Source organism: Notolabrus celidotus, chromosome 7, assembly GCF_009762535.1.
Source record: "Notolabrus celidotus isolate fNotCel1 chromosome 7, fNotCel1.pri, whole genome shotgun sequence".
Classification (NCBI taxonomy): domain Eukaryota; kingdom Metazoa; phylum Chordata; class Actinopteri; order Labriformes; family Labridae; genus Notolabrus; species Notolabrus celidotus.
Window position 1 is genome coordinate 5,700,564 of NC_048278.1, and position 12,732 is coordinate 5,713,295.

General features: G+C 40.8%; 2 protein-coding genes across 2 annotated transcripts; both read left to right on the forward strand.

Annotated features, from left to right (window-relative positions):
- The first annotated feature begins 166 nt into the window (after nt 1-166).
- Nucleotides 167-3,443, forward strand: pgam1b (phosphoglycerate mutase 1b). Its single transcript, XM_034688370.1, has 4 exons — nt 167-560; nt 1,764-2,038; nt 2,157-2,337; nt 2,787-3,443. The coding sequence occupies exons 1-4, from the start codon at nt 422-424 to the stop codon at nt 2,954-2,956; spliced, it is 765 nt and encodes a 254-aa protein (XP_034544261.1). The 5' UTR covers nt 167-421; the 3' UTR covers nt 2,957-3,443.
- A 2,041-nt stretch (nt 3,444-5,484) lies between these two features.
- exosc1 (exosome component 1) lies at nt 5,485-12,732 on the forward strand. The gene is made up of 8 exons (XM_034688511.1): nt 5,485-5,604; nt 6,388-6,503; nt 6,719-6,793; nt 6,903-6,991; nt 9,217-9,250; nt 9,363-9,413; nt 9,994-10,078; nt 11,579-12,732. The coding sequence occupies exons 1-8, from the start codon at nt 5,577-5,579 to the stop codon at nt 11,683-11,685; spliced, it is 585 nt and encodes a 194-aa protein (XP_034544402.1). The 5' UTR covers nt 5,485-5,576; the 3' UTR covers nt 11,686-12,732.

Genomic DNA, 12,732 nt, shown 5'->3' on the forward strand with positions numbered 1-12,732 from the left:
ATTTGACAATAGTAATCATTCATGAATCATGATTCGTATTCATAAAAATTAGCCTATTTTTCCACCCGTGATGCGCCCACAGGATGCGCTCTTGGCTGTGTGGACGTGCCGCTGTGCGCATCCTCCTGCCTCCCTCCTCCTCCGGCGCTCACAGCTCGCTCTGTGATTGGTGGAAACCAGCAGGAAGAGAGCTCTGGTGGTGAAATTTGTCAAGTTCGGACAGAGCAGCCAACTCTACAGACCTACTGCTCCCTCGGTCTGTGCATCCAGATCAATAAAAATACTGCGTACGCTCCTTTGCGGCCGTATTTCTGATTGCGGCAAAATCCGGACGAATCTGCGCACGTTTCTGTCGCACTTCAGGAAGACACACTCAGTTCAAGTTATCCGGAAATACAGCACAGAGGGCATTGGTGTGAGGATGGCTGCGTACAAGCTCGTCCTGATCCGCCATGGAGAGAGCTGCTGGAACCAGGAGAACCGTTTCTGCGGCTGGTTCGACGCAGACCTGAGTGAGACCGGGGAGCAGGAGGCGAGGAGAGGAGGACAGGCTCTGAAAGGTACCAGATAATGTCACATTGTCTTAGCTTGTTTTCTCTCGGTCATTGGATTAAGCTCCTACAAGCCAGTGCTTATGCAACTGCTCCGGCGAGGAGGAACAGGTAGTCGGCCTACTGCGACACAAGAGCAGAGAGAGAGAGAGAAGGGATAGATGTGATTCAATCATTGTCTTTATTGGGCTTAATGCTTTCCATGAGTCATCAGTGGCTGAGTATTAGCAGAAGAGTTTGGATGCAGCTGAGTGTTTGACTTTGATCACAGAGCCCTGCTGAAGGTTTTTTCCCCCTGAGCTTGTAATGGTCCCACACACCAGTCCACAGTCTGGTGGCCAGACCCCTGATGTCAGGTTTTTCTTATCAGCTATGGAAAAGATAAATAAACACATGATCTGATTTGTGTTATTCTCTCTGAAGAAGCTTAGAATCAGATATCAGATATAGCTTTGGGAAGTGTAGAATTCTTCAGACAGACACCCATAGCAACACATTTAGCCCGGCTTTATTTAATTAACGTGCAAAATGTGCTTCAACCTTTTGGTAAGAAAAGAAAGAATAAAGTATCATCTTAATATCTATGATGATTTCACCGGCATGTAGATAATCAAATTTTCCCTTCCTGTACTCACCTGCTACATTTCTTCAAGGATTTAGGAAGTTCATTTGTCATTCCAGGACATGTTAGTACATGAAAGACGACATAATTAGGTATTTAAGTCTCATCAAAAAGAAAGCAATCCTAGATAATACAATAAGCCTTATTACTTGAGCTACGAGTGCAGGAGAATAACTGAATATCGCTGTCTGCTGATCTCATGTACAGCAAATGATCTGCAGGCTATTTAAGATATGCATTTCTAATATGGAAATGTTCCAAAACATGGAGAACAAGGCCGAGTGCAGATGTCCCCTTCATACATGTAGAAGAATGCTGTGTGCTTTGGAAAACTTCATGGATTTTAACGGGTCACAGATTAACAATCCTTTCAGTCCTCTACATTACACTGTGCGGCACACGCCCCTGTTGGTTTTCTGTGACCCAAAAATCCTCTGCAGGCACATCCTGCAGAGCCTGCAGTCTGACAGCCTCCCCTGACTAAGCAAAAACAACTGTACACATGTGAGGAGGGGAGAAGCAGACAATGCAGTGAAAAACGCCACCTAGTATTAACATCTACCTTCTCTCTCATCTTTGACTCTCTTCAGACGCTGGTTATGAATTCGATATTTGCTACACCTCAGTCCTCAAGAGGGCCATCCGCACCCTGTGGTTTGTTCTGGACAGCATCGACCAGATGTGGCTGCCAGTCAACAGGACCTGGCGTCTCAACGAGCGTCACTACGGTGGCCTGACTGGACTGAACAAAGCTGAGACAGCAGCTAAACACGGAGAGGCACAGGTCAAGATCTGGAGGCGCTCTTTTGACACTCCTCCCCCTCCCATGGAAGAGGAGCATGACTACTACCAGAACATCAGCAAGGTAACATCACAGGAAAACACACATTTCACTGTCACACATGCAGACATATTTATTACATCATTTCAGGCCAAAACGTCTGAAACACAATCTGCTTCATTAACTGTCTCTCCTGTCGTAGGATCGGCGTTATTCCGACCTGACAGAGGACCAGCTGCCCAGCTGTGAAAGCCTCAAGGATACGATCGCCCGGGCTCTGCCTTTCTGGAACGAAGAGATTGTTCCTCAGATCAAAGAGGGAAAGAGGGTGCTGATTGCTGCCCACGGAAATAGTCTCAGAGGCATCGTCAAGCACCTCGAGGGTAAGAGCGGGCAGAGACCTTGAAACAAACATCATGGAAGTGCCCTTTCATAAGTACTCAATCATTTCTGTCTCCTCCAATATGGAACTAAGGAAGTTGATTCGATGGTTTAATAACTTCACAATGTTGTTGGTCGTCTCTGTGTCCAGTTATTGAGATTAAGATAATGCTTTATTGATGCCCAGAGGGATATTTAGTTGTTGCAGCAATGCAAAGACAAGCAGGTAAATAAACACAATGAAAATAAGAGGTTAATGGAATATATATACAACAGGTACACACAGGCATATAGAACTGGCATGAAATTACTCTTCTCTCTTCATTGGTTGAAAAAATAAGAAAAAGAAGGACTTGGAGAAGAACACCAGAGTTTTATTTTTCTCTCCGTTCAGATGCAGAAAAGGTTTATCCATTCTTAAACTCTCTGTGTGTCCGTTGCTTTTTTCCAGGGATGTCAGAGGAGGCCATCATGGAGCTGAACCTGCCCACAGGGATCCCCATTGTTTACGAACTGGACAAGAACCTGAAGCCTACAGGCCCCATGCAGTTCTTGGGAGATGAGGAGACCGTGAAGAAGGCCATGGAAGCTGTGGCTGCTCAGGGCAAAGTCAAGAAATAGACCCCACACACACAAAAACATACACCTCCCATCTCCCCTTTATGGATGAACCATGCGCTGTTTAGTTCTCAACTCATTTCAGGGCCGTTTACTGTTACAGTCATCACAGGGTTGGGCACACAGACGCACCTTTATTTTCTTATTATGCAGCTCTCACACACACATATGGTGTAGCCTTTGATTTGAACGGTCTTAACTTAGTGACATTCTGAAACATTTGTCATTAAACAACAGTTATTTGCTGTGTTATGATTTTTAGCACTGACCAAAATGCAAAATTAGGGACCAGCCAAAAGGGGGCAAACATAGCGATTCCAAGTATTCTTTCCTCTTAAAGATCTGTGTGTAGGTGAAGCTCTGTGGGAAGAGTAAACCCTATAAAGTGTAACACTGGCTGTTGTTAAAAGAGTAGGTTGATATGCTCTGCACTGCTGAATTTTGTTTGCTGTGGCATTGTAAGAAAATAAATAAATATTGTGAGCTATAATGTGATGAAATCTTTTATTTAATATGTGATGTAGATTTCCAACATAACCAACAAATCATATATGTAAGGAGAAATGAGTTGGCCTCAGTTCCTGATGATAAATATTAATAATAGAAAAATATGTTCGTTTAAAGGGCGGTACTGAGTATGCAAAACACATGGCATGTATCTTCAGAGCAATGATCTATTGATACTACAGGGGGTTAAAAATATACAGTACAATGAATTGGAAAGTAGTGTGAGCTGCTTTGCAGACAGACACTAAACAGACCTCAAACTACCTTAAAAATTGTTGCTCAGACCTGACTCTAGTTTTTATAAACCATTCTGAGAGTTTTTTAGGTTTTTCTTTTCCCTAATTCTCCAAAAAGAAAAGCAAAAGAAGTCAAACATTATAATCTTCAACAAACAGAGAAAGGTTATGGCATCCACATTTGCTAAATACTTAATCTCTTTCATGGTAGAAGTAGTTTTACTTCACGATTTCTTCCACATGCTTTGCTCTGACTTACTGAAAGCTGGCAAACATGTAAGGATATATGTAGTAAAAAGGTTAGATAATGTCCACATTGTACAAATGAAGCCTTAAAATGTATCTTCAGAGTACTTGAAGTCCAGAAGCAAAATTGAAAAAGGTTTTATTTAGGTAACCATTTCCTTTGGACGTGATCTGCATGTGCAATACTTTCCAAAGCAGGAGTTATAAATGCACGATAAAAGACATCTTACTTGCTAATATTCAGTCTGAATATTATCAGGTTTATTCCATGTAGATAAGCATAAAAAAACGTTTTAAATAGCCTTTTTAAATAACATGAAAATGCCAGTAATGGGAGTGTTTGTTATCATTAAAAAAACGTACGTTATTATTAAATTCTTGTTGATGCTTTTCTATCTCTTTCAAAAAAACTCCTCTTCTTCATCATCATCTCCACTTCACAAACACATGTATATCTGTTACAGTTACATCATCTGCAAAGCTTAAAAAACACATGCATCTCCAGCATTTTATACAAGAGTATGATATAAAATAAGGCATTTCACGCATCTAACCCTCCTGTTACCCTCAAATGTGCAAACACCTTTTATCCTTGGGGTCCATTTAACCCCAGCAATTTAATCCTCCAGAAACTGATTGTTACCCAGGTTTATGTGTCAGGTACTTTATGTTTCTTTGTTGACTACCTAAATAACCCTTTAAATAAATATATTTCAAGCATAAACACAATTTAAAGCATTTAGAAGGACTTTATTTGTAAAACAGAACATCAAACTGCTGCGAGTTTGTCATGCTCTCGTCTTCGCCTTGTTTCTCTGTTGTCAAAATGTATGACACAGGACTCATGATTGAATGTCTTTAGAGACATGGTGGCTGGAAATATTATATCTCAATCCAAAGGTTGGCGGTTTGACCCCAGCTCCTGCAGTCACATGTGGAAGTGTCCTTGGTTATAGTGACCTCAATATCATCCAAAACAACCAAAACAAGTGTGTTTAAAATGTTGATATTTCTTATGTTATATACAGCTAAAACAGCCTAGATTCAAATTGACCCCAAGGAACACTGATGCGTGCATTTTTTTTTTTACAGGAAATTGGAACATATCAACATTTTAATATTACATTTTCCCATTTGTCCCCATTAAATTAGGAAAATTCATGAAATATGAAGCCAAAAAACGGATGTTAGTCATTAATTTAGAGACGTTAAACATTGAATGGGGTCCAATTGACACCAAGGATAATAGGAGGGTTAATGTTATTTTTTTTGCTTGTCTATAAAAAAAACTGCAAAAACAAACATAAAGTCATGATAATTCTTACTTAAAATATATATATTTAACACATATATGTATGTTTATATTCATATGTAAAAAACAAACAAAAAAAGTAAGAAGGAAAGGGATAGGCCAGTAGTAGAGGAATATAAAGTTAGTTACGTAAATAAGAATACTGTTCGTGTAAATTGTGAATGATCATGTTTATAACATGTGCCCATCATGTGTGCCTCAACAAACATGGCGGACACATCAGTTCCTTTTTCAGTTCCGGTTTGAGTGACACCAACCAATCAGAATCCACTAAAGCTCTACGTCACAGCCAATCGGCTAGCGATCTTCTCTTCTCGAAAACATGTCGCCCATGAAGCTGTGTGTTCCAGGTGAGTCCCAAGAATTTGTACTTTCTAGAGTTTCTGACGTGGTTTAACAAGACTTTTTAGAGTTTTATTTCTGTTTGTGTTTACTCTGACTGTTTTGGATGCTGATGTGTTGCCAGAAATATAGTTCCACTGCGGTTTGACGGAGTAAATACAGTGTTACACTACTAATGGTTTCCAGCTGCCATGCGTGTGGCTTGCTTTTAGCAGTATTTGCACATTTAACGTGAGATTATGTTTCGTGAATTAATAAATAGTTGTAGAAAAATGTGTATGAAATGACTTGCATGTAAGAAGTGATAGTATTTTTTGGTTTTTGTAAGGACTTCATCGTGGGGCTGTGAGCCTGTAACTATTACTTTCCACGGCAGGTTTCATCTCCTGCCCTGCCCATCGCCTCAGGCTCACAGCTGCATTCCTCCTCTCACTTGTTTTGACTCACCCAAGTGAAATCCTCACTTTTAGTGTGTGGGTGGTGTTAAGAAATGTCAGAAAAAATGCTTCATTCATTAGATAATTGTGTGAATGGCATTTTGACTTGAGCACACCACAGATGTCTGCAGTATTAGTGATTTAAAGTTGTGCACAATCTACTTCTCTACATCAGCCTGCTGCAGTGCTAAATTTGTGCAGATTATCTTTTATTCCAACATTAGTCTTGGTCTTAACAAAACTGAGTGGTATTCCAAACCATGTCCTTGAAAGATTGCCATGTGAGCAGATATCATGCCCAATGTTTCTCACGCACCTCCTCTGTTTCTCCCCCTCTGCCCCGTTTCTTTCCAGGTGACAAGCTGTGCAGTGTAGAAGACTGTATTCCTGGCACAGGAGTATACCTGCGGCATGGTTACATATACTCCTCACTTGCAGGATATGTGCTGAAGAAAAACGAGGGAGAGGAGGTGAGGGGTGTGGCGGAGGCATGTAGGAGTGCCAGAGTTAAAGAATTGCGCAATGTTTGTGAATCTGCCTGAACAAAAATAGATCTGTTCAGCACCTGTGATGAAATGTGCTCCATGTGACGAGTCTTTTCTTCGGGCTGTTTTGAATTTCAATCATGAAACCTGAGCTGTCTTCTTGTGACGTATTGCTACATGTGATTATTCTGTCTTTGTAGTTACCAGTGATCTCGGTGGTGAGGGAAACAGAGACACAACTATTACCAGATGTAGGAGCAATAGTAACCTGTAAGGTATGTAACACCATCAGATCCTCCTCTTCTCTCTTCTATGGTCTGCTTCACGGATCAGTTTGGTAACAAGGTGGTTTATCATGAGTTCTCCTGCTCTTTGCTTTGACAGGTAACAAGCATCAATCCCAGATTTGCAAAGGTACACATTCTTTACGTCGGCTCCACGCCACTGAAGGACCGCTTCAGAGGGACAATCAGGTAAAACCACTAAAATGTCCTCATATGTCAACAATGTTTGCTCTAGGCATGGTGGGAACCTTTCGCATTTGAACCGATACAGTACCAATACCTGGAACCTGGAAATCAGTACCGGTACTCAACGGTACAAATTTTCGGTACTTTTGTGCGTTTATGTGGTAATAAATGTTCATTTGTTTAATAATGAAATCTCAGCATTTTTAAATTTAACATATTTATTTCATTTAACATGAAATGAACAGAAACAGGATTATATAGGTGATTATATATATTAGCTGACACATGCTCGTGGCGTCTAATTGCTCTTTCAGGAGTTTATCAATTAACACACGTGAACACCTGCAGACGGGAAAAAGTCAGTTTTCCGTCTCTTCATAATAACAGGACACACAACTTACTTGTTGGGCATTCACGCACGGTTATAAACAGGGCAGGTAGTCAGAGCGAGAGAGTCTGTCTCAACCATATCCTCCTGCAGTTCTGCCTCGCGGTGAGTGCTCACGCCCGTCAGCTGCAGGCTCCGCTTGGCACGCTCCCGCGCAGATGCAGAGGACAGAGAGCAGAGACGTCCACCCGGTCAGTCTCAGACTTTATTACAGGGCGAAAGTATGAAATATCTCCCACTCTTCCACTCCCTCACAGTCACAGGGATGTGTTCAGGTACCGAAACATGGTACCGTTTGATTTTACGTGAATCGGTACTCAGTAGTACCGAGGGAATTCGGTTGGTACCTAAAAAAGTAACGAATTAGGTACCCATCCCTAGTTCTAGGGATGGAAATTTTAAGTTTTTTCTGTAATAGATTTTTGGAAACGTTAACAATCAATTATCGACTAATCAATAAAAAAAACCACATTGTTTTATTATGTCAAAAACAAGGCCAAATACGTTTTTTCCCCTAAATTTTATTTTCCACAGCAACAAAATTGAATACCAGTATATGTTTAACACTGATTATCAACGATCAGGCTCATATAAATATTCTCCTTTATAAAGTGAAGGCTCATAATACTAACAGAAAAGTATTTCAGACTCACATAGTCCAGTTTTCTCAGAAAAATGAGCATGTCTACGTGGTCAGATGTTAGCCGGGAGCGCAACCGGATCATAATCAGTCCAGCTGCAGAAAAAAGCTCAGACGGCTCTGATTAGGGATGAGTACCTTTCACATTTGAACCGATACGGTACCGATACCCGGTACCTGGGAATCGGTACCGGTACTCAACTGTACCAATTTTCGGTACTTTTGTGTTTTTATGTAGTAATAAATATTAATAAAAAAAAAAATAATCAAATTTGTTTAATTTAACATGTTTATTTAATTTAACATGAAATGAACAGAAACAGGATTTTATAGGTGATTAGTTATATTAGCTGACACGTGCTCGTGGCGTCTAATTGCTCTTTCGGGAGTTTAGCAATGAACACACGTGAATGCCTGCTGATGGGAAAAGGTCAGTTCTCCGTCTCTTTAAAATAACAGGACACACAATTCACGCACACAGAAACGGTTATAAACAGGGCAGGTAGTCGGAGCGAGAGGGTCCGTCTCAACCATAGACTATATAAAATAAACTTAATCCTCATGCAGTTCTGCCTCGCACGCCTGTCAGCTGCAGGCTCCGTTTGGAGCGCTCCCGCGCAGATGCAGAGAGCAGAGACGTCCACCCGATCAGTCTCTAACTTTATTACAGAGCGAAAGTATGGAAACTCGCCTCCTCTTCCACTCCCTCACAGTCACAGGGATGCATTCAGGTACCGAAACATGGTACCGTTTGATTTTACGTGAGTCGGTACTCAGTAGTACCGACGGAATTCGGTTGGTACCTATAAAAGTACCGAATTCGGTACCCATCCCTAGCTCTGATGTTGCTGCTCTGCAAACATAGCGTATTAGCAATTCCCACCAGTCTGTTGGATTTGTATCCAAAGGGTAGGGAAATGTCCTGTTTATAGTTGTCAACCTTCGTGTTGTTGTTGGCAGCAGTTGCGTATTGATCCTCCGCTGTGTGCAACACCTTTAGTCAGCTGATTCACTTTGAAACATGCTTTAAACTTAAAACACCCTCCCTGATAGCTGAACCAAATGAGACCACATGATGGGAAATTGAAAACAAAAATGCATGTTTCGAGTAATTTCTCAACAATTAATCGATTAATTAATTACATCCTTAGTTTTTACCCTGTTAACTCCAAAACTGATCCCCTTCTTCTTAATCTACAGGAAAGAAGATGTACGTGCGACTGAGAAGGACAAGGTGTGTTTGAATTCATGACTTCCGTCAGATCATCAGCTTCTTCTCTGCTGCTCTTCACTTTTTATTGATCAGAGCTAAAAACCTTTGTGTAAAACTGTCTTTGTTGTTCCAGGTGGAGACGTACAAAAGCTTCAGACCTGGTGACATCGTCTTGGCAAAAGTTGTATCCTTGAACTGACAGAATAAATACCGCCTCTCGAGAGAGAAAGATGAGAACTGTTTATAATCTATGGAAACTGCTCACTTTGATTTCTACTCTGTTTTAAAACTCTGAATAATCTGACACTGTGAAGAAAATGATCTCAAGTTTCATGTTGTGTCGAGGAGTTTTTAGCTGTTCGTTAAAAGCAGGATGAGGATTATGATGTACAGGTGTTTTCATGTTTTTGATAGAACAGTACACTACCAGTCAAAAGTTTGGACACACCTTCACATTCAAGGGTTTATATTTATTCTAATTATTGTAAACACTGTAGATTAATACCAAAGACATCACAACTATGAAAGAACATATATGGAATTATTGAATGAACAAAAAAGTGTTAAACAAAGCAGAATATGTTTTATATTTTAGATTCCCAATGTCCCATTGTTGAAAATAATTAATATAAATAAAAACCCTTGAGTGAGAAGGTGTGTCCAAACTTTTGACTGGTAGTGTATGTAGATGTTGGCTTTGAGTGAATTCACAGAGCAGTGCCACGCTTGACTTCTGGTTGTCAACCCTTGACCTGTGATGTCAGATCTCTCTCGGTGACGTGCAGTCGAACTACCTGCTGACAACAGCAGAGAATGAACTGGGGGTGGTCGTGGCACACAGTGAAGCAGGTAACTATTAATGCTCTGACAACACACAACGTTTTATTATGTGACCAGAAGTGTCAAAACGGGCTGTTTTGGAAACCGCCTACTATACTAGCAGTATGTACTGATTTGGCCAAAATTCAGTATGCAGTATGTGAGGAAGAGCAAAATCTGCAGTATGCCAAAGCTCCCCAGATGTCATATTGATTCAGGAAAATTTCACAGTGTGCATCGGACCAGTCTGCCTCAAGTACTGTTTCCCATAATGCACAGCTCTTTTTCAACTTTTTCTTTTTTTTGACTGGGGGATCTCAGTTTTGAGGTGCTGTGAAAATTATTAAATTCCATATAAACCACTTCTTAACTTTTTAAATTATAAGTGATGCTAAAGAAGCAGTTTCTCTATCAGCTTGGTCGTTGTTTACTTCTGTTTTCTGAAACCAGAAATCCAGTGACATCTGGCCCAGCATACTGCAGACCAGATCCAACAGAACAGTCATACTACATACTAAATTCAAACGCAGTATGTAATATACAGTACCTTTTCTTTTACTGACTTTTAAAGCGCAACATGGACTTGCCCCTCTATATATCTCTGAGCTTTTATCCCCCTACCAACCTGGACGCAGTCTGAGCTCTCTGGCAGTGCTCTGTTAGCTGTTCCATGGACCCGACTGAAAACCGAAGGGGACAGGGCCTTTTCAGTCAGAGCTCCTAGACTCTGGAACAGCCTGCCAGAGGAGATCAGACTTGCAGAGTCAGTCCCTTGTGTTATATCATTACTCAAGACACATTTTCACAGAAAAGCTTTTATTGTGTGATTCAATTAAATTTAATGGTCTGTTTTATAAGCTTGCATGCTTTTTAGTTTTTATTTCATTTTATTTTTTTATCGCTTCATTTTGCTTTGCACTTCTTGTTTTTATTGCCCACTGTAAAGCACTTTATAACTGTAATGAAAATTGCTATATAAATAAAGTATTATTATTATTATTACTGCCTACTACATTCGTAGGTAGTATGTAGCAGGCCGTTTTGAAAACAGCTAGGGTGATTCCAGCAGTTTTGCTCAGATTGATAGTGTCCTGTTTGACCACAGGGTGGTGTAAGAGTCACTGCACAGACAACTGCAGGGACAGGAGTAAGCTCTGTGAACCTGACAGCGTATTTATCAAGCAATTATTGTAGCATTGCTGCAGTGTGTGCCAGCGTTCCAGTCATGTTTGTTCAAATAAGTGTTTTTTCTCTGTGTAAGAAACATGGTGTAGTTGTCATGCTTTCAAGATGATTACTTTAAGTGTACTGCTCCTTTAAATCCACTTCATTAAAATGCTTGAACTGAAAAATATGTACAATGAGCACCTACTTAAATTTCATCCAGCCTTCTGCTGCACTTTGAGAGAGTCTCTACTCAATTCATTGTTGATATCTCTACTTGGATCTCCGTGCTCAGTACAAATGTAACTCCATCAGAGAAGTGTTGTATATTACGTACAGAGAGAATGACAGTCTTTTCTGTTCCAGGTGCTCAGATGGTTCCCATCAGCTGGTGCGAGATGCAGTGTCCGCGAACGCACTCCAAGGAGTTCCGCAAAGTGGCACGTGTGCAGCCTGAGTATTTACAGGCATGATCGAGCCCTGCAGCTTCTTTCTTCCACAAGGAACACACAGCTTCCCCTCCCTCCTCCTTCCCACACTGCTGTCAAGCAGCCTCTCGACTCTGTTTCAGGAGAGAGCCTGGAAGACGGGCAGAGTGTTGGCGACGTCTGTTTCAAGACTTTCTTGAGTGTTTTTTTTTTACAGCTTTCCCTTTGCACGTTATGTCATCATCCGTTGTGCTAGCTTGAAAACACAGAAGCAGATCAAACAGCCAAATTGTAAGGACATGTTATTAACAACGTAACCACTGTTTTACAGACATTTTGAAGTAAATCCTTAGTGCAACCAGCAGAATGCAGTTTAGGCGCAGCTGTCAAACTTTTTATGGGACCAGAGTGTAGAAAAGGTAAGAGCATCAAATATTTGCACCAAAATAAGAGAGGTGTTTTTCACTGATGCAGGGTTCATGTAGTCTGTAGTATTAAGATGAATAGGTCCCTTGAATGATGGCAGTTGGGTGCACAGATATGAGACTTGTTAAGAAGAGACTCAGTCATGCTCATGTTGGAGCAAAAATGAATACGCATTCTGTCTGAAAGGAAGAGGGATTCATGTTGTGCTTTGAAACAACAGGATGTCATGTTGTGCTTGATCTTTTCTTCTAATACCTTGTCCTTGAATGAAATAACATTGATTTAGTTGAAACATCCTGTCCTCTCGTGCTCATTCCTCTACTCTTCAGGATTTCCCAGTTTGAGCTAAACTGAAGGACAAATATTGTCCAAACAGCAGGTTCAAAGGAAAACGACTGTGACTAAGAGAGCCTCAGTTCAATCTGAATTATAACACAGCTACCACATGCAGGACATTGAAGTAGATTGTGACAGTCAATGATTTCCTTTTGTGTTCCAGCACGTCGTCAAAACTTTACAATTATGAGCCAACAATGAGACAGCAGAAATGTTTCCGTGTTATCTCTGCAGTAACGTGTACTCTGATACTCCTTACTCTGTCTTTCATCTCACAGCAGCAGAATGTCATTCATGTGCAAGAGGAGAATAAAATGACGATCAAAACCA